At 32.0% G+C, this 23,125-nt stretch overlaps 1 protein-coding gene and 1 pseudogene across 1 annotated transcript; both read right to left on the bottom strand.

The window, feature by feature from the left end:
* The window catches only part of LOC134701787 (vinculin-like), a 41,883-nt pseudogene extending 24,812 nt beyond the window's left edge, over positions 1-17,071 (bottom strand).
* A 2,292-nt stretch (positions 17,072-19,363) lies between these two features.
* Positions 19,364-21,805, bottom strand: LOC134701785 (uncharacterized). The gene is made up of 4 exons (XM_063562910.1): positions 21,719-21,805; positions 20,960-21,155; positions 20,041-20,166; positions 19,364-19,836 (listed from the first exon to the last, which is right to left on the bottom strand). Exons 1-4 carry the CDS (start codon positions 21,803-21,805, stop codon positions 19,364-19,366), a joined length of 882 nt encoding a protein of 293 aa, XP_063418980.1.
* Positions 21,806-23,125: the final 1,320 nt, after the last annotated feature.

The following is a 23,125-nucleotide window of genomic DNA, read 5'->3' as shown; positions in this document are numbered from 1 at the left end:
GACGGACAGACGTAAAAAGAGACTGACTCACAGAAAGAAAACGAGACTGACTCACAGGCAGAAAACGAGACTGACTCACAGACTGAAGCTGAGACCGACTCACAGACAGATGCTGACACCGACTCACAGCCGGATGCTGAAACCGATTTAAAGATAGAAACTGTTCAACCTGCCCGAAAACGAAGATGAACTGAAACCTCAGAAATATCTACAGAGAAATACGATGGTACAGACTACAGACCGACACAGGACGAAATCATGGCAGTTGATGATTTTATGATTCTGAATGACATTATAACCGACCCTCCTGAGGACAACAACTGTACCATAGCAATGGATGATGAACAAATGACTTCTCACGACAGAATACGAAAGATACTTGACAAAAATTATAAGAAATCTGTTGAAAATACAATGAGAAAATATAATAAAAAAGAGTCAAAAACTAATGCAAAAATTGAAAAAGGTAGCTTTGTCACTGTGCGAATACCAGTTGTTGATAGGGCATCGGGAGATCTTCCCAGATTATTATGTAGGGTTGATGATATCATCGGAAAAGATGCGAGTTTGTACGAGCTATCATGCGAATTTGGTACATTGAAATCGTGTTATGATATGGGTGATATTGAACTTTTGACAAGGAAAATAGAAACTGAACATTGGAGTACAAACGGAATTTCCTTGCATGCGGCCGCAAAACAAGCAAATTTTTCTCTTGCAAGTAAAAGATGCAAATGTAAAGGAACATGCCTGACAAAGACATGCAAATGTAAGAAATCAGACGTTCCTTGTGGCAGCAAGTGTCACCAGGGCCGAGAGTGCCAAAACAGGATGTTGATAGACAATTAATTTCAGAACTATTCAAATTCAATTAAATGTTCACTAGTTCACTTTATTTATCTAATTGTAGTAAATTATTAAAACTCAATAAAAGTTTGTTGATAAATGTTTGTCTAAAATATACCCATACGGTCCAAATATCGGTATGGTCCAGCTCGTACTAGACCGTATGAGTATACTCGTACGGTCCGACCGTACGCGTATGGTCGGACCGTACGAGTATACGCATACGGTCCGGACCGTACGCGTACGGTCCAAATACTCATACGGTCTGGAACATCTATATAATGGAATTTGCCATCAGATTTGTTGGGATATGACTCTAAAATAATAACAAATCTATTTCTGCCAATTTTAAAATATTTGTAGATATTGCTTGTGTAACCTTTTTTTTCTTAATAAGTTTAATTTCATTTTACTTTTTTATTTTATTTCTATAAAGTTTAATTTCATTTAACAAAAAAAAGAGAATTGAACTTACTAAGAGTACTTCACATGTACAATTTCCTATTTGAATAACTTATTCAAATATATTTTGAAAGCATGCTGAATTTATAAATATAACCAGTGTTCTCCCCAGGATTTTTTGAAGGCGCAAAATTCAAGGGCGCGTAACTCTTTTTTTTAGATTGAACTTGTGTGATCTGAAGCAATCAGTTATAAATCATGACATGCTGTATGAGTAATAATGTTTTGTGTTATGTGTTTAATAATGCAGAGTATAAAGTACAACAATGTAAATGAAATAAAATGATTTTAAACACAAAAGTTATTCATATTCAGTCAATTATAAAAGAAGTCAAAATATTAACATTTTTATATTTCTCCACTTCCTCTGTCTTATCACCATATCATATGATATACAAAATAACTACTACTCACAGCTTAATTAGCTTTCCTCCAGTTTGTGGCTGCATTACTATCACCAGGGTTCATGGACAAGTTCTTGGCATGTTGTACCATTGGTGTTATGGCTGAAAACATTTTAAAAAGCTCAATTTTTATACTATTCAACAGTGATTTAAACATTGGTAGGAGTGTTGTAAGCATACTGCAATGACAATTACTTATTTTACCAGTCTTAAACATGGAATCAGGTAAGTTAATCTGTCTATAACATAAAATCCAACTGATCAGGTAACTGGACCTGTCTTTAGCATGCAACTTAACTGTTATAGTAACAGACCTGTCTTTAGCATGAAATCCAACTGTTCAGGTAACAAAACCTGTTCATAAAAAGCTATCTTTTACAAGCATTCAGATATAACTGTGCCAAGTTAACTTAGTCATATCCACTCAAACTTAATGTTTGAATATAATGTGATAAAACTTACTATCTTTCAGTGTATTTGCAGAGTCTCTGACCCTGTCAATGTAGGTAAATAAAACTTACTATCTCTGAGTGTATTTGCAGAGTCTCTGACCCTGTCAATGTAGGCAGGATCTTCACTATTTTCTACTTCCTTTTCTCCTACTTGTAATACTCTGTAGGCTCGTCGGGCAATGTTTGAAGCATTTGCCACAATCTTTGGTGGATCTTTTCCTCGGATACCTTCTTCAACCCGATCAGTGTCTCTTAAAATACCTTCCTCTGTAAAACAAAATTATACAATGTCCTAATAACAGATACATTGTTATCATTTTTGGATACAATATGTTTGAAAATTGAGATAATGTCAAAACATATCGGTGAATTCATTAATCTTAGTGAAAACCCTCAATGATCCAATGGTTAAGAATTCAAATGTTTAGTGAAGTACAATTTGAAAAACAATGAAATCAAAATCCAACAAAAAAATGTAATCCTCACTCAGGCAAAAATTGACAGCAATGAATATAAATTGAACCACATTATTGAATGGTTCTTAATAACAGTAGCACTATGATTACTTTCAAAGATCAAATACAAACTAATATGTGACCCAAATTCATCATCAATTCTTTCCCCAAGACAAAAAAAAATTTGTCAACAAAACAAAGAGAGCTTCCAAAGAAATTAAGCACATTAATGAAAACCATAAGGATATATACAACTTACCTTCAGCCTTAATGAGGGCAGGAGTATCCACAGCTTCATCAACAAGTGCTCTGAGTCTCTCAACGTTACCAGCCCAGCGATTCTTCATCTGATCAAAATGTTCTATAGCAGCCTGATTGTTAGGATTAGCAAATAGTACTCTAGCTGCAGTTATTACTTGTGGTGTCAGATCATTTACCTATAACAATAGTAAGAAATATTAAGTTCAAAATTATGGAATTGGGACATAAAAATGTGATTTTCAAGTTTATTTTACTAACTATTCAGGTAAATAGTGATCATTGAAAGAGAAAATTATGTGTCATTTCATAACTTTCAAAAAAATGGTTACCTGAATTATTTCAAAAGTTTATTTTACATCTAATGGCCATGTAAAAAATAATGAATTACAGCAATGACTATTTGTAGTGTTAACTTAAAACCAGTTTATTTTACCTGATTAGAAGTTTTGAAGATTTCCTGAACTCTATGCTTGTTATTACAGCCACCAGCTGTGGCAACAATGTTGGCAGTGTCAGCCAGTTTAGAAGCATGAGATTCAAAGTTCCTGGCTCTATCATCAAATTTCTCCTCCCTTCCTGGAACACCTAAAGAAACAAGCAAACCTTCTGATTACATCCAAAAACAACTGTCAACCATAGTCCTTACACTGGTTGGTTCAAGTTGAAAGTATCTCATTGAAGTGACATAATATTTATTTGGCATTAAAACCCTTCCTCATTTTGTGCTGTACAAAGTCAGACTATCAGGACAATGAGATGTTTCTTGTTGTTTATGTTTGTATGTCTCCATATACTGTGGATTCATTTATTTTCGTGGGTACCAATTTTCGTGGATTGTGGAAAACTAACATGTTTGTGGATATTTGATTTCGTGGTTTCGCCGAAGTCTGCATACAACCCATAAGAAAAAATGTCATTCGTTGAACATTTTATTTCGTGGTTCAACTGTTCCCACGAAATCCACGAAAATTGGTATCCAACGAATAATAATGAATCTACAGTATTCTTGCTCGACTCAAGTGTTGGCAGTTGTTGTGATATGTAAAATGTTATACCTGATATTTATTTATAAAGTCTCCACATACATTAAGAAAATAAATATGAAGAAGTGCAACAAAGAAATATTATTTGGTTAAGGAATCCAAGCTTTGGTTTATCCTTTAAATATATGTACTAAACAAAGCCTTTTCCTGGAAAAAAAGTACAAGGAAACATTTTTTTTGTATAATTTATTGTCCATAATTCTTATATTCATTTGTAACAGTTTCATTTGCTTCCATACTTTTTTCCCTCAACAACAAAAAATCATTTTATATTCAACCCTCATACATATTTATTCAATGAATATCCCTAAATAAGTCTAAGGTCTTTGTCCAAGCATACTTTGATCATTATCACTCAATCTTACCTAGTGGTGTCAGAGAAGCATCATGAAGTTGTTTGAGAAGTCAAGTTATATCTATAAAGTCTTCTGCAACCTGTCAGAATAAAATACAGGCTGTATCATTATATGTTTCTGTGTAAAAAGTCTTATATCTATGAATTATTTTAAAGAACTTTAAGTCAAATATTTTCTATGTTTCTATGGACCGTAGAATTAATTTCAAAACTCTAATTAGGCATCAAAATTAGAAAGATCCTATCATAGGGAGCATCTGTACTAAGTTTCAAGTTGCTTGGACTTCAATTTCATAAAAAAACTGCCTTGACCAAACTCTTTAACCTGGAGAGGGACAGACAGACAAATGGACGAACAGACCCACTGACCATAATGCCTCTCTACTATCAAAGATGTGGCATCAAAATAGCAATAGTAAACGCAACAGTCTGGACCTTTAATATCACAAAATTGTTCTGCTTTGCTTTTTTTCACAATGTTTCTGTCAATTGCAATTTACATTAGAGAAAAATTTCTCCATACCTGATTAACAAGTGCCTCCTGTATTTTAGCCTGTAGGTTGTGAAGTTTCTCAGTAAGTTGTCTAGCTATGGCTTTAGCTTGAGGAGAGTCACCCTGAAAACAATTATACATTACTTATAACATCAAACATTTCTATTTAAAGATATTATCTTTCAACACTTTATAATGTAAGCATACTATTACTTATATACATAATTATAAATGATATAAAATAGTAATAAGGTGTGTTACATATTTCAAAGAAAACTTTTGATTTAAAGGTTTTTCACAATACTGAAGAAGAAACTATAAGCAAGGTATATTATCCTTGCTAATATGCATGCAGGAAAATAGTATGTATGTAATTAGTTAAAGAAAAATTATGACAGCAAGTGCCTTGAAAGGTGACACTCTAACCTCAATTTACCTTCGCTACATCTTACCAATGAATTACGGTCATAAAGAATACCACTCGAGATGAATAGTTTGAATTCCATGTTTTGGGGAAATACTCTTTGGGCTGAAATTTTCTGGCACATTTTTGATAAACAAAAATTGACAAACTTTAAAATCAATCAATGGAAGGTTTGGGTCAATAAACACTGACTTTACTGATGATTGCTTTGTGCAGAAAGGTTTTATCTAGACAAGAGCTATATCTCTAATAGTTGTAAGGCAAAGCTCATCAGTTAAATACCTGTCCTCTTCTGATAAGATCTGATAGCTGATGAGTCAGTATCTCTGTCTCATCACAAAGTCTCAAAAATTCAGATCTCTGGGGCCCAGTACAGGAGTCAGCAACCTTGCGACCTTCAGCTACAACTAGTTTAGTTGCTTGTTCACCTGTGAAAAAAAATATTATTTCAATGTCTTTATTGTTATTGATTGCTTTACAACCCATGAAACCGTTTTATAAAAGTAATCATTTTCAACATTTAATTCTAAAATTGATTTAAGACCTGAACCAAATTCCTTATTGGCATTTAATAATGATTTTGTTTTAATAGAGGTGTTTTAATAAAGCTCCTAGTCTTATCTTGGTGAGCCATATGATAACTGACCAGTAATTGGCCAATATTAAAGAAGTAAACTAACCTAGACCTCTATCATCCAAGGCAGGATTTGCCAACCATTGCCTTGCCTGTTCTACCTTGCCTTCTACTGTTGGTGCAGGTTTACGAATACCAGACCTTTCTGTTTTCATGGTTCCTGCTTGTGTTAGATTCTGAGATTCTGAAGATCCTTCAATTTGTTCTGTATTTCTCTGGCAAGGGACATGGCTTGAGGACTACTTCCCTATAAGCAAAATTAATTTTGAAAAATTATAAACTTCATCCTAAGCAAATTGATTGATAAAAGTCACATAGCAAGTTTAAATTTATATGCAAAAGTGAAAGAAAATGTTTAAAATGAATAAAATTATAAAAAAAATATGGAAATGAAATGAGATTTGGAATTACACTTTATATATTTGTATACAATGTTGTTTATTGTTGAAGACCATAGATTGGCCACTTATGTTGTTGTGATAATGTCTGATTAACTATAATCTTACTTTAATTCATTTTTCATAAAAGAGACACAGACACACCAAATTATTCAAATGTTTGCCTAATTTTGAAATATATATAAAAGGAATACATATGACTTTATTGTCACATTATCAAAACTGTTCATTGTTGATAGAATAGGACAACTTGAAAATTGCATTAATATATTCTTTTACCTTTCCTTGAACTCTCAGTTCTGACAAGGCATTTTTCATGGAATCAATGTCTCCTACAGTTTTAAGAATTCTGTCCCTATCCGCTGGGTCTGTACATCTCTCTGCAACTTTACAAGCATCTTCTAAAATCTGACTCAGAGCTTTGTCACCTATTTAAAAAGATTAAAATGTTCAGGTTTTCAAAAAGGTCTGAACAGATGTTGAAAAATTTCTTGGGCAAGATAACAAAACAATTTTTATGTTTATTAATCAGCTAAAAAAAATGTGTTTCCACTGCCATGTTGAAATAATTAAGATAACAGGCAGATAGGTAAGTTAGTTTTTTAAGTTTGTTTCTTATTTTTATCAAAGTCCCTACACTTTATCAATCTCAACTTATACAGTGCTTAATAAACAATAGTCATATTAAGCTTGCACTATGCACCAAAAGTAGAACCATTTCTGATGGGGCTATTCCAGGGGAAAATGTATGGTAGGGAACTACACTTTTTATAAACACCACCCACTGGAATAACCCTAAGAAAAAACCTAAGCATATATGTTTTCCATACCTGAGCTACCAACCAAAGCTGCTGGATCAGCTAACCAATCAAATGCTGGCTTCATCTTTTGTTCTATTGCATTCTAAATATAAATATTCATTAATTATAACAATCTTTGATTTATATTTGAATCTTTTAAAAAGATGAAATATCAAATACACTCAAGCATTCATAAGAAATAATCCTAGATAAGACCTAAAAACTTATGTGACTGTTGTAGAGCCTTCCACTTTTGTCAAAAATGCAAGACTAAGCAATGTTTCATTCTGTCGTCAGGATCGTTGTAGTTGTTGACGGCGTCCAAAAATATTCACTCTGTGGTTAAAGTTTTTGAAATTTAAATAACTTTCTTAAACTGTCCTGGCCAGGGACTTCTACCAAACTTGGACAGGAGCTTGTGTATGATCATAAGATAGTATCCAGAAATAAATTTTGTAAAAAATAAAGAACCTTAGTGAGCACGCTCACATACCCCACATCCCCACATTGTCATTGGAGAAATTAAATAAGTGAAAGAAAAAAAAATTGTATAAGAAAAATTAATTTCCTGCCAATATGCACAACTACATAGTATGTCCTTATTATCTGAAAAGGTTTCGTGAAATTCTGTTGTGTGGTTTGAGAGAAGTTGCGATGACAAACTGTTGCAGTAGTACATTAAAGTAAATAAGTTCAAAGGGGCATAACTCCTAGAAAAATAATTGAATCGCAATTTCCCGTCGATATGCACAAGTACATAGTATGTCCTTATTATCTGAAAAGGTTTCGTGAAATTCTGTTGTGTGGTTTGAGAGGAGTTGCGATGACAAACTGTTGCAGTAGTACATTAAAAGTAAATAAGTTCAAAGGGGCGAACTCCTAGAAAAAAAATTGAATCGCAATTTCCCGTCGATATGCACAACTACATAGTATGCCCTTATTATCTGAAAAGTTTTTTTCTGAAATTCTGTTGTGTGGTTTGTGAGGAGTTGCGATGACAAGAAACAGGACTGACGGACGGACTGATTGACGGACGGACAGACGGGTCAAAAACATTATACCCTCCGCAACTCGTTGCGTGGGGTATAAAAACACCAGTCTAATTGTATTTTACTTATAAATGGACTTTCTGCCAGTTAACATTACATTTACTTTGTGGTTAAAGTTTTAAAATTAGAATAACTTTCTTAAACTATTCTGGATTTCTATCAAACTTGTTTATGATTAAAAGCTAGTCTCTAGAAGAAAATTTTGTAAAAATATATTTCCTGTTTTTCAGTATGTAACTTATGGACTTCCAGTGAAAATTACATACAGTCTGCATTTAAATTTCTTTAAACATTTATAAGATTCATAAAGTAGGTGAGACACTGGGTTCCAGGGAATCCTTACTAATTTTATCAATGAAGCATATATTTCACAATCTATAAGGTCATATTCATGAATGGTTACTTCTTTAAGCAGAATTTCCAATATTAGAAAAAATTTGTAACGGTTCCGCGGAACCCAGTGTCTCGCCTATTTTTGCTGTAAATCGCAGGCTCAACAACAATGAGAAAAAAAATGAATACAAATATTCCTCTTGTTACTATTTTATGATTGTAAGAAAATCTAAGTCCATTTAAAAGTATATTACAGAAAAAACGGAGTAATCTTTTTACAAACTTTATTTCTGGATACAATCTTATGATCACAAACAAGCTTCTGTCCAAATTTGGTACAAACCCAGGATAGTTTAAGAAAGTTATTAAAATTTTTAAAACTTTAACCACAGAGTGAATGTAATGGTTCCCCGCAGAAAAACTGAGTCCATTTATAAGTAAAATACGGTAAAAAATGGAATTTTATTTTTACAAAATTTACTTCTGGATACTTTCTTATGATCATAAACAAGCTTCTGTCCAAGTTTGGTACAAACCCAGGATAGTTGGAGAAAGTTATTAAAATTCTAAAAACTTTAACCACAGAGTGAATGTTTTGTTTCCCCGCAGAAAAAAACTAAGTCCGTGTTATCGAAAGGTCCGAAATATCGTGAGCCTAAATCCATCAATTGGAAATACAACTTTAAAATTTTGATGGATTCAGTCGAGGATTATGCCAGGCAATGGGCTAAGCGCGAGAAGGAAGACATAGACACTCTATCCGAATGGATAAAGGCAGTGAGGTCCTTAATACAAATCAGAATTAAGAAACTGAATGGGTCCATCAATGCCCATGCTACGTCAATCTTTAAAGACCCAAATGTTGCTAAACACCTATCCGACCTCCATGATAAATATGTTGTTGTCCCCGCAGACAAAGCCCCAAATAACATCGTTTTTGTCTGTAAAAGTCATTACATTAATTGCTTGATAAACGAATTAGGTATAGACAATTCACTTGGAAACTCAACATATACCCTCACGACACTTACCAAAGAGGAAATCCTGGATAATCATAGGTCTGTTCTTTGTTCCTTTGGTATTTCAACCAAAGATGAAGAACTGGATCTTCCATCACTGTATTGGATACCTAAACTACATAAGTGTCCTTACAAACAGCGGTATATTGCTGGGTCTTCCAAGTGCTCCACAAAACCTCTTTCTAAATTATTAACATCCATTTTATCAGCAATCAAAGACGGGCTTCAAAGCTATTGTGAAACTGCCTATTCTAGAGGAGGCGTGAATCAGATGTGGATACTTAAAAATTCCAAAGATCTTTTAGAGTACATACAATCTAACTCTCTTTCATCTTGTAACAGTATTAAAACATTTGACTTCTCTTCTCTTTACACAAGTACTGTAGATTCATTATTATTCGTTGGATACCAATTTTCGTGGATTTCGTGGGAACAGTTGAACCACGAAATAAAATGTTCAACGAATGACATTTTTTCTTATGGGTTGTATGCAGACTTCGGCGAAACCACGAAATCAAATATCCACAAACATGTTAGTTTTCCACAATCCACGAAAATTGGTACCCACGAAAATAAATGAATCCACAGTATTCCACATTCCAAACTTAAAGACAAATTAAAAGAGTTGGTATTACTTTGCTTCATAAAAAAGAATGGCCAACGTAGATACAAGTATCTTGTCTTAGGGAGGGATAAATCCTACTTTGTAAAGAATCACTCTGATTCAAACCAAAAAAATTCTGAAACCGATATTATCAAGATGCTTGATTTCTTGATTGACAACATATTTGTTACGTTCGGAGGACGTATTTTTCAACAGACTGTCGGCATCCCAATGGGAACAAACTGTGCCCCTCTACTTGCTGACTTGTTTCTTTATTATTATGAGGCTGACTTCATGCAGGAACTTCTTAGGAAGAAAAATAAGAAGTTAGCAATATCCTTTAACTCTACTTTCCGCTATATAGATGACGTTCTTTCACTAAACAATTCAAAATTTGGTGACTATGTGGAACGCATCTATCCCATTGAATTGGAGATAAAGGATACTACAGATACAGTTAAGTCAGCTTCATATCTTGACTTACATCTAGAAATTGACAATGAGGGTCGGTTGAAGACAAAACTTTACGACAAAACAGATGATTTCAGCTTTCCAATTGTGAACTTTCCATTTCTAAGTAGCAACATTTCAGCAGCACCTGCATACGGGGTATATATCTCTCAATTGAAACGATATTCCCGTTCTTCCATTTCCTATCATGATTTTCTTGATAGAGGGTTACTGCTCACAAGGAAGCTATTAAATCAAGAGTTCCAAATGGTGAAGTTGAAATCATCCCTCCGTAAATTTTACGGACACCATCACGAGTTGGTTGACCGTTATGGAATAACCGTTTCACAAATGATATCGGATATGTTCCTTACGTCGTAACTACAATCCCCTTCCCTTTCATGAATTTGACCTACCGAATTAGACTATTTACCAGTTCATTTGCCAGTATTAAGGAAAAGATCAAGGTTAGAAGCAGACCTTCTAGTATCTGTTGAATCTTTCATTTCTAGTTTACTGGCATATATGAGCTGCAATACTGCCTGAAATATGGGGTTTGATAAATATTTGGGTGCGGAGGAGTCGAAACAATAAAAAAATATATTCTGGACTTATCCATATATATCAAAATTATGAGAAGACCTTAACTCTTGGATATTTGAGAGGACAGAAATAAAACTAATTTTAAATATTGATTTGGTTTTATTTTGTATTCCAACAAAAACAGATAAAACTGACATAAAAATGTTAATACTTCTGTAATAAAAATTCTACATTTATAGAAGCAAATTATAAATGGTAAAAATAAAAATGATAGCACTAAAAATATATTTAAAAAAAAGGTTACTAATAGAAAAAAAATGTATTTTATAAAAATGCTCAGTAGGGCAGAGAATTGCTGGAACCCCTAGATGTCTGTACTGTCATAAAAGCAAACACAAAAAAAGCAATAATCACCACATCTATTGAATATATATATCATATCCAAACAGCCTTTGTCTTGCAATCATATTTTGAAATGTACTAAATTATAACAGCTGTGTCTATCAAATACATTGTATATCTTCTGTTTATTGTATATAACTATTGTGCATAAAAGTGTGTACATCTTCTAATGTTCGTGTGCAAATAAAAAAGAAATGCATTATAAAAAAAAATACATTTATTATGGAAGAATAAGTTAATGATATTAGAATGCAGACAAAACAAGACAATATGAAGGTAAAAAAAGAATAGTTAAGTTGTTTACCATGACCTTCGTTGGTAGAAAATTACCAATCCCAAACATGCATTGCAAAACAGAGAACTCAAATAAAAGTAATAACACAATAATCGAAACAAAATGCCACACACAACCAAGGACATGCACATGATTACAAGTTTATTGCTTGTGACATGTATACAATAAGAAAACAACTATACCAAATCAGTTGCAAATAGTGCAAAACAAAAATCTAATAACTAAGAAAGGTCGAAGGATACTAAGTACAAATCTAAGGGTACACTTTCCGTTGGTGGTTAACGATTGATCTCATCAGTGTATGTGGAATAAACCCCCTAATGAATTTACCTTAGGGTTTAATAGTATTTTGTTTCAAGGCCAATATCACCTACATACAATCGTTTTCTCCCAGACAAAAATGATCAAACAGTACAGATTTAAATAAGTACCTGTAAACCCGTTAAAAGTCGTCTAGAAAAATCATGATTTTATATAATGCCAAAATATGAAACAAATTTCTAAACAGAATGTTTGATCGTAAGTCGTCGTTAATGTACATAATAATACACGTGTAATCAATAAGTACCGTGATTAACAAGGTGTTCACTTAACACGCGTTTCGTGTACAAAATACTCATCAGTGACGCTCGAAACAAAAAAGATGTGTTTGTCTTGATTTTTCCAAATAAAAATCAAAATTACAGTGTCTCAAGACATTTGATGAGTAACACGAATCCGGGCTTAACATTTTTTTTACTTTTTCGGTTCAAAATTATCATTTTTTTTTATCAAACTTTGAAAAAAACATAAATCATTTTTTTGGCAAATAAGTGCTTCGTTGGAAGGCAATAAATAATAATATCCTTTTTGTTTTTACAAACTTGAAAGATCAAATAGGACATAAGCTCTGACACGTTCAACCATGAAAGCTTAAGGTTCTGACATAAAATGATTTGAAAAATTAAATAGATGTGACCTAACGAATTTGACTATTTACTGAGCTTGTAATAAAATAAGCAACACGACGGTGACCAATTGTGGGTCAGGGTCTGCTTACCCGTCCGAAGCCCCTGAGACCACCCCCAGTTCTTTGTTGGGTTCGTGTTGCTTAGTCTTTAATTTTCTCGGTTGTGTCTTGTGTACTATTATTTATCTTGTCCCCTCTTTTATAAAGAACGGCCTTATTTATTACAAAACAAATTTGACAGATTGAAATCATTTACATTCACTGTAATATAGGGTGAAGATTTGGGACATGTTGATAGTAATAAATAGACATGTTTGTGGGCTTTCAACCCTACATTCTTATACACAGGACAGTGGTGTAATAATTAAAAATGGTACAAATCGCAATGAATTGTATCAACTCGATGTTGTTCCGCATGTTGTTGGAACTGATTTGATTGATGATCCCATTCAAAATCAATATGATAGTCTCTTAGTTACAAGAATCCAGTATCCAACGTACTGTTTATGGTCAGAAATTCTTATAGTCATATTGGTAATGTTTGTCCATTGCACGTATTTACTGCTTTTGCTTGTGTTCAATTAAAAACAGAACAACATTGTTATCTTGGGAAGACAAGCGTTAAATATGATTAATGTTTTTCATCAAACTTCAACTTTTTTTAAAAGATAAAATAAAAAGATTCGTAAACTTTAGTACATTTCTGAATAATGCGATTAGTTATGATGTAAAAATACGAAAACTTGGTTAAAAAATGAAAAAAAAACTGTTAGATCATTATGTTAGCAAGCATGTACTTGGTTGTTGGGCAATACATGTTACAATCCCCTACTGTCATTGCAAAATAAAAAAATCATATGGAAAATGAGCTCCGACAAGATCAGCCTATTATATATAGAGGGCCCGATATGACAACATTTTAAACAATGTAAACGAATGGCTCCTTTTATTACACCACGTTGAAGTAGAACATAAACTGAAAGAATACTCATTCCATTGGTTCATGACGTTTAATCTGGTCAATTGTTATGGACTTTCTCTTTTTGAATAACCTTGGTGTTCTTTAATTTATCTAAAACAATTCACAAAAGACATAAACAATATTTTCCCAGACTATACCAAATAGTTCAGATCCAAAGGAGTAAGTGTAAAGACGGCATAATCCGTGTGAAAAATCATAACCTTAATCCATCCAAAATATTACAGATATATTGTATCGACAGGATGTTTGACCGAAAGTTGTTATTACTGTTTCAATTTTATCAAATTAAAAGAGAGAGAGAGAGAGAGAGAGAGAGAGACGAACTGACAACACCATGACTAGCATAAAATAAGACAAACAAACACAGTGTACAAAACACACTTACAAGATACTTTAAACATTCAAAAACGTAAGAAACATTTGTTATATATTAATATTAATTTAAATCATTAAAGCATTCTGACCTTGAATAAACAATGATAAAATAATTTTAATGTTTTCTTGAAACTTTTAACTTGATTTGTATAGTTTCTCCCATTTCTGAAATTTTTTGCTATCCTATTGATATTAACATTTATGTAATACGAAAATGTTTTTTTTTTAAACCTGGAATATCGAACATTTTTCCGATATAACATAGCATGAAGTCGTCCTGTGTCATGTTCTAGGGTTCAATTAATTTCCGAGTTGAACATTTAATAAACAAATAAATAGATGTGATATGATTGCACAGTAGACAAGTATCCACCAAAGTCAAAATGGAGAGATTCAACATAAAAGAAGAAAAAAAGGATCTTAAACAATTAAATCTAATTATACGGTCTATCAATGAGAAAAAAACATTACTTTTTAGTCGGCTATACAAGGCATCGACGTGATAAATATGAAGTTTTTCTTACTCTAAACAGCAAGTGTACTTTATTAAAGCGATTATCTATCATAAATTAATTTACAGATACAAATCAAATAAACTCATCATAGATACCAGGACCGAAATTTTATATCTTCGTAGGACGCGCGTTTCGTCAACAATAGACTAATCAGTAACGCTCGAATAAAAAATGTTAAAAGGGCTAAACAAATATATTTCCTAAAATACTATGGTTAAAATAAAATTTGATTATTTCAATAGTATTGTCTAAAATCTTATCACACATTGAATTACCGATGTAAACAAAACAAAATAGGTCACAAACAATGAAAATGAAAGTGGTTTTATTCTATGTTTTCGAAGCGCTTTTCCAAATTAACATTCACAAGGAATGCTGTAATTCAAGTATTTGAAAATGTTCATCGTCATATGTGAATGAAACATATATTCTTTAATGGTCATACAATTCGTGATTATGTCCGTAACATTTTCGAATGGTGATTTCGACTTCAACACGTTGGAGTGTAAAAAAACATCATACTCCCAACTCTATATACATGTATGTCTAAGACAATTGGGTGTATTTAGTTTGCACTGGCTGATTAGCGCATAATATATCGACCATCCTAAACTTTGTTCTCCAGTGAATGCTTACCGTACTTAATGCATGTTTTATGATTTCTTATAATTATTAAGCAATGTTCTCTCTTAAAATCATTATATGATGAAGACATATGTCAATCCATTTATTGAAATAGTACTCTGTATTTGTGTGTTGTTTTTATTAAATGAATTCTTTTAACTGCAAAAAAGTCCGGCTGCAACTTCTATATTATTTTTCTGTTTTAAGTCAGACAGAAAACATTTTTTTCGGGTTAAATTTTTGTTTCATTTAGACCAGGATATGAACGCTTACTAGATCAAAATGGCGGTTACTTTTTCTACTATTCCAAAAACAATATCCTGTGTTACTCCTTTGTTGTGTACATTTATACTAAGTTTAGAATAGCATGCTCTGTTGTGAATCAGGATTCTCACTTGCACTTGCAACTCCATCCAGGGTTGGACACTGGTGTAGGCCGTAGAAATATCACACATGGCGATGGTCGGCAATAATTAATGTTGTCACTTGAATTGCCATTCTTAATCTGGATTGTTGGAATTTTCCACATGCTCAATTCCAAATCTTATTTGGATGAAATAGTGTTTCGAAAATATTTTCTTGCATACTGTAAGATTTGAAAAATTCAAATTTTAATTATAAGTTTATTATCTATTAATTGTTTAACTAACGTATTCATTTATTCTTGTAAGAATACGAAACACAGTTTTTACTATGTATTTATGAAAGCGCTAATGTAACGTTGCGCTCTTTTGAACAACACATTTTCCCGTTTCTGTTTTATGACGTTACGCCTTTGACGTGCGCTTCGTCGTCAAGACTTATTTGATAACATACGGATGCACATTGTTTTTTATTAGACAGATTATAGTTGGTAAGAAACTTTTTATGTATACTTTCTTTTTATTACATCAAAACTTATTCAAATAGAGAAAACATTGTATACTATTTATTAGAAATATGCGTAACTTTTAATTATTATTTTAAACGTAATTTTTAACTTACGAGAGAACTTGGTTTTCATTGTTTGTTTAGTTCAATGTGTATCTTATTATAATTTATGTATTTTTACTTATGTGAAATTATTCTTTATTTGTAGAGAATCGATTGTAAGCGACCATATGATTTAAGAATAAAAGATAGAATAAATGGTGCAAATTAACTCGCATACTCATCTCTTCGCCCTAAGTTAAACTTTATGTGATTCGTACATACCTGTCTCTGGAACGATGCTTTTGTTGTCAGAATAGGACAAAATCTGGTATATCTGTTTTGTTTTGATTGTCCCATTTTAGCTTGAATTTCCGTTGGCAAGATAACCTTCAGAATCTTTAACTCTCTCATTAGCTGTTGAGGGAAATATTATGCCGATTATGTGGTTTCTATGTTCACCTTTGGACAATTCCAATTTGTGGCTCGTGTTTCCCAGTCTTTGCTTTATTTATTTATAATGGATTGGGAAACAAGTTTTGCAACTTCTATTGATCACTTTCCACTTTGTGGTGCGAGTGCTGCCTTGTAGCGGCATTAGCCTGCTCTTTTTCAAAATCTATTGGGTGTCTTTAAGGTTCCACTAAAGTCAAAATATAGGACACTTCATAAACATCTAAACTTTGCCTGTATTTTTCAACCTATAATGAATAAAGTCATAAACTATGAAAACATATGTTCATTTAAACATACTTTACATATACACACAGTGTAAATTGTAAATAAACTTGAAATTGTTATGTTGTGGCCAAACCGGTTCTTGGGGTGAACACTAAATTTTCAAAAAAATCTGCAGGCCTGCAAGACGACTTAATTTGCTTAAAATTGGTATGGACGAATACTGTAACATGTAATGCAGGGCAAGCTAATGCTGATTTGTCACAAACATATGTTTTAATGGCATATTTGTCCAATTTCTGTATTGTACCTTCCATATTCGTTCACTTAGATACATAAAATTAACTAAAACTCGAAAATCAATACATTTTATAAAAAAATCAACAATGGCTTGCCCTGCATTACATGTAATAGTATTCGTCCATACCAATTTTAAGCAAATTAAGTCGTCTTGCAGGCCTGCAGATTTTTTTGAAAATTTAGTGTTCACCCCAAGAACCGGTTTGGCCACAACATAACAATTTCAAGTTTATTTACAATTTACACTGTGTGTATATGTAAAGTTTGTTTAAATGAACATATGTTTTCATAGTTTATGACTTTATTCATTATAGGTTGAAAAATACAGGCAAAGTTTAGATGTTTATGAAGTGTCCTATATTTTGACTTTAGTGGAACCTTAACGTGCAAGAGATATAGCTCTCTCTTAAGGAAGTATGCTGCTCAGGTTGATGTAATTAGAATGCTTCAAAATGGCATAGAAAATAAAGATATAACACTTTTTAACATGTTTTCATGTTTAATTAAGAAATCCATGTCAAAATTTTTTTTTATCATACAATCAGAAAAGGGAGGTAATTCTTCACATTTTCAATAGAAAAAATACCTTTACCTTTAAATAAAAAAAATCTCATATAATTAAAATAGAAAACAATAAATCAATTACAATTCATAATATTTAGTATAAATACTTGTCAAATTGCAAAGAAATTAATACTTGTTTGCATAATGATAATAAATTTCAGCACCACCTATAACATGGATTTTTCAAAAAATCCACACTTCCTACAACCTTTTAGGTAGTAAAAAAATAGGAAATTGTAATTAGAACCAAATTTCAATAATTAATAGTTAAAAAGGAAGGTCTTATGATCTTAAAAACTGATACAAGAAAAAAATGCATGTTGGAATTAGAAAAAAATCTTCATTTCAATTTTCAAAAACTGGATTTTGCCCAAAATCCTCACTTTTTATGACCTTTAAAGGCTTAAAAAAAAAAGAAATTGTAATCAGAACCACATTTTAAAAATTAATATTTAAAAATGAAGGTCTAATGATTCTTAAAACTAATACAAGAATAAAATCCATGTTGGAATTCGAAAAAAAATCTTAATTTGAATTTTTGAAAAAATGGATTTTACCCAAGATCTACACTTTTTACAACCTTTAAGGACATACAAAATAGGAAATTGTAATCAAAACCACATTTCAAAGATAAAGGGTAAAAAAGAAAGATCTAATGATCTTAAAAACAGATACAAGAAAAAAATCCATGTTGGAATTTGAAAATTTATAAGCATAATTGAGATTTTCAAACACTAGATTTTACTCAAAATCCAGACTTTCTACCACCTTTATGGGGTAAAAAAAGAAAAATGTAATCAGAACCATATTTTGATAATTAATAGTTAATAAGGAAGGTATTATGATCTTGAAAACTGATATAAGAAAAAAATCCATGTTAGAATTAGAAAATAAACTGAATTTGAATTTTCCAAAAACTGTGGTTTTGCCCATATTTTGTTCAATTTCAGTAGTATTACTGCCTCATTTTACTTTAAAAACTTCATAAACAAAAATTAAAGTATACCATTATAGAGCAAATGATCATGTGATGTTAGCTAGTAAACATAGTTTTCCAACTTTTTCCTTTTTTTCAATCTGTAACACACAATCATATGTTGACCATCACAGGAAGTTTCTTGTAAATAGCCAGGTTTAAAAATCCAGAATTTTGTAAAAATTTAACCCTTTAACATCATAACTGGAAAAATTAACAAACTTATCATACATACCATAATATGATACAATTGTTGCTATACCTTGAAATTCAAAGGGAATTAAAACAATTACATGTAAGGCACCATACAGATACCAACGTTCCCTTACAATGTAAATATTGATAAGTGCAGCAAGAGGTCCATGACAATACTCAAAATTATACCCTTTATTTTTTTCAGAATCAATCATTTGTAATAGCTGATATATTTTTTAATTATCACATAAATTCTTGCTCAATACAGTCCCTATGATCAATTTGAAATAAAGTATTTTCCAAAATATCAATAGAATTAGATGACTCTCCACTTTTGCTTAGACCAGAATTGCATGCTTCAGATAATAAATGGATAGAAAAATTAACATTCTCAATGACAAAAAAATACCTGAACATTAATTTACATGCCAATTAGTTTTAAAGAAAACAAATTTACACTCTGAAGACCATAATCTATATTAAAAATTTTGAATATGAAATAACCAAAAGCAAAATTGGAATTCAGTTCAAATTCGGATATACAAATATGAAAGGTACATGTTATAGTACATAACTAATCTGGTTTTAAACTTTTGAAAAAGTCTGATATGGCGTCCACTATCTTCTTTGATTTGGTGACACGCACTTTTCCATTTACATCCTCCTCTTTCAGAACATCTTTTATTCCTTGGCGGCCATCTCTTGCATATGAAATGCGTAGGTGAGAAAAAGACATGCCACTTGCTGCTATTACATTTGAAGTTCTTAGTGTGATAACTTTCTTCTCTGTAAGAGGTGTCAAAGTAGGAAGAAGTAGTTTAGTTTTCTGTTTGTGGTCATATCTCCTTGCAGCTGAATCAAAGGAAAAAGATGACAATTGTTTTGCTTCTGTTGATGGAGACAAGTGATGAAAAAGACGACTCAAAGCAACAACGTCCTCCATTGAATCATGACCGTCATATGTTTCATTTAATACTGTATTGTACAAATTTGATTGTGAATATGAGGTTAATCCAGGTAACAAAGATTTGAATAGTTGTAGCGTGTCTAAAAATCCAAGAATGGTACATGAAAATTCATTTATAATGGAACAGTTATTTACAGCACAAAACAGCACTGGTAAGTCATATGACTTGATGTTATGACCAATAATTACATTTTTCTTGAATTGTGCTAAAAATAATATAAACATATTTAAAGCCTCTTTGATGCCAACAGATTTCACTTCCTTGTCATGGCAAAACAACTTGCTCCCTTCAACTTTGATCCCTGTTATTTCCTGTGCCTTAGGTGTTATTGGTTTCTTTGGAAGTACATATGTGTTGATAGAACCTTTGTAAGATGTTGCAGAAATCTGTGTTATGTGAGAGTTTCTTGCTGAAATATAAAAGGCATAACAATGGTAAATTATTTTCATGATAGGCATATGTTGAACAAGTACTACTAGCCAACAGAATCATGCCAATAAGAATTGAAAAATGCATTTACTAGAAATTTTTTAAACTTTACAAGCCCAAGCTTTTGAAGCCGGTCATTCATATTATCTATACTATTTGAATGCTCATTGATCCCCGTTTTTGTTTTCAAGAAAGTAGTAAACTGAAGCTAAAATTGTCAAATCAACGACTATAACATAACCTGGGTACTGAACAGTCCATTTTGAGAATAAACTTAGTTTGTAAATTTGAGACCTAATATTTGACCATACATTGTTCTTTGAGCAAAGAAGCCATACATATTTTCGGACTCTTTATAGCTTACTATGAAGTATGGGCTTTGCTCATTGTTGAAGGGAATTCAGTGACCTATTGTTGTTAATTTCTATGCTATTTGGTCCTTTGTGAAGAGTTGTTTCAGTGGCAAACATACCACATATTTTTTTACATACACAATATCTTGGAGGCATACAAGTATAATATATAGCACAAACATCTCACCCTTTTAGAGTACCTGAATATAATTTATGTTTTAGTGTGGTTCATCATTTTTGTAGTTGATCAATTTTATAATGAATTTGTCTGGTAATTTAGACACATGTATAAAGTTTCAATTTTTTTTTATGAAAAATAGGGTTGAAATTTCAACACATGACCATATCAAACCAATTCTAAAAACCTATGTCAACTCAAAATTTCTATAGTGGAGATAAATCTTTTTACTGCAATTATACCTAAGCCTGTTGCTTCAATGTCAAAGAAAATGTTATTCACTGTAGTGGACCATTCAATACTTAGATATGCAGGTTGCAGTGATGGACTTGGAATTTCTTCAATGTCATCTGAAAGGTTGTCTTCCAAGCCAATGCCAGAAGAATAAGTGACACCTTCTCTAACTTCTCTTGTTGCAAGCTTTTGGTGTCTGAAGTACTTAAAAAGAAGCAAAATGAGGCATCATAAAGGGTCACTTCAGCCTTAGTCAATTAATTATCAATCAGTCAAAATACATTTAGTTATCATACAACATAGGTATTTGTGAAGGACAGACATATGGATAGAGAAGCTACTACATGTAGAAGGACTTGATTGTTCTACTCACAGACTGAATACAGTACACTGTGTTGGTATATTTATGATGACATTCATCAATCAAATAAACTTGTGTGATAGTCAGCTCATTGGTAATCAGACCCTCAAAATTCAAATACTATGTAGTCAAGTCAAACTAAGATTTAACCTCAAACTAATTGCAACAGAAAATGTTTTAGTTAATCTATATCATTATGCCCTTTATATACAAAGCAAAAATCCCATAAAATCTAACTTGAGTAAAACTCAAAATCAGCATTTCTAATTTCCTATGAAAATTAACATTGGATGGGGAGATACGGACTATCATCGTTTCATCAAGACCATACTCGCAAATGGTGTCAAGGGAGAGCCGAAAATTCAGTCCCTGACATTTTCATAAACAAAATGCCGGGAGCCTATACTATTTGGTTGACCGTGACAGGTTTGACGTCCTTTTGTGCAGGTGGAAAATCTAACTGTTTCTGATATTCATGTATAATAAGTTTCATTCTAAATTAATCAGTTTATCATTACATGAACATAAATATTTCTATAAACAAGGTGAAGAATCAATAACTATGATTTCATACTCGAAAATTGATTTAAATTCAAAAGTACCTCCACGTTTGATTTTGCTGATGCATATTTTATAAGCGTCTTCAACATTAAACCAAACTGTGCGTTAGCAAGAATTTTAAGCGATGAAATCACACTTCTAAATGTTTAATAACTGTGCGTTTTGGTTTATTAGAACTTGGAGAGCAGATTTTATCACGGGAAAATAGTTTAATAAGTTTGTCTAACTTCTAAGTGTAAATTTAATTTGCATACTATTACAAAAACAGACATTGTTAACGTAGTACAATTTAGAATTTTTCACACTTTATTGTGTGACTCGTATTCAACACTGGTGGGTGTGTTATTGACCCCTTAGCAGGTATTGGTGCGCTCGTCTGGTGTACTAAATCTTAAGTCAGGTATCTTTGATAAGTATATTAACTCACTTATACAATCTAGTTTCATAAACTTCTTATTTTCATAGAACTTACTTTTTCGCGTACTAAGTTACTATGCATGAATGACTACAATGGAAAATTGCATTTTATTGAATTCTAAGATTAAACTATATAATTCATAGCTGATTTTGGATCTTATTTAACATTTGACAATATATAAATTTCATGAAAGCCAATAAGCAAAATATGAAATAAAAAACCACTGTAACAAAATATCAGGATAAAATGACATTTATATTTGATTAAAGTTCATTTTGTAAAGATCAAGATTTAATAATGGAAAACGCATGAGAGTATCTATTTTCTTATTGTCTTTTTTATGTCACCCGATCGACAATGTCGGGTGACATATTGCTTTTTCTCTGTTTCTCTTTCTGTATTATTATTTTTCTTCCACCTATTTTGTCCGGCAGTTTTCCTCGGAGCCAATGGTACCAATCTTAATGAAAGTTAACTATAATGAGAATCATAAAATTTGGGGTTGTAGAAGGTCTTAAGAACATAAAAAAAATGGCTGCCGTTACCATGGAAACGGAACAAATGTGAAAAAAATCCAGATTTTTGCTTTTGGTGAATTATTTCAACATAATTAAACTTAGAATTATTGTAGTTTAATACAGGTGCCCGGCATATACTGGTTTTGGATGATATTGGCAGTCATTGGAATTACTGTGTTGCCATGGAAACTACACCAAAAATTTCAAAAATATTAAAATGCCCAAATTTGTTGAAACTTTATAGTAACGATGAGCAACATTGGTAGATGTGGAATTTGGCGTCGAAATTTCGAAAATGTCTGCCGTTACAATGGAA

Source organism: Mytilus trossulus, unplaced genomic scaffold (assembly GCF_036588685.1).
Source record: "Mytilus trossulus isolate FHL-02 unplaced genomic scaffold, PNRI_Mtr1.1.1.hap1 h1tg000343l___fragment_1__unscaffolded, whole genome shotgun sequence".
NCBI classification, from domain to species: domain Eukaryota; kingdom Metazoa; phylum Mollusca; class Bivalvia; order Mytilida; family Mytilidae; genus Mytilus; species Mytilus trossulus.
Note: the sequence above shows the minus strand (reverse complement) of the source record. Positions and strands in the feature narration are given on the sequence as shown.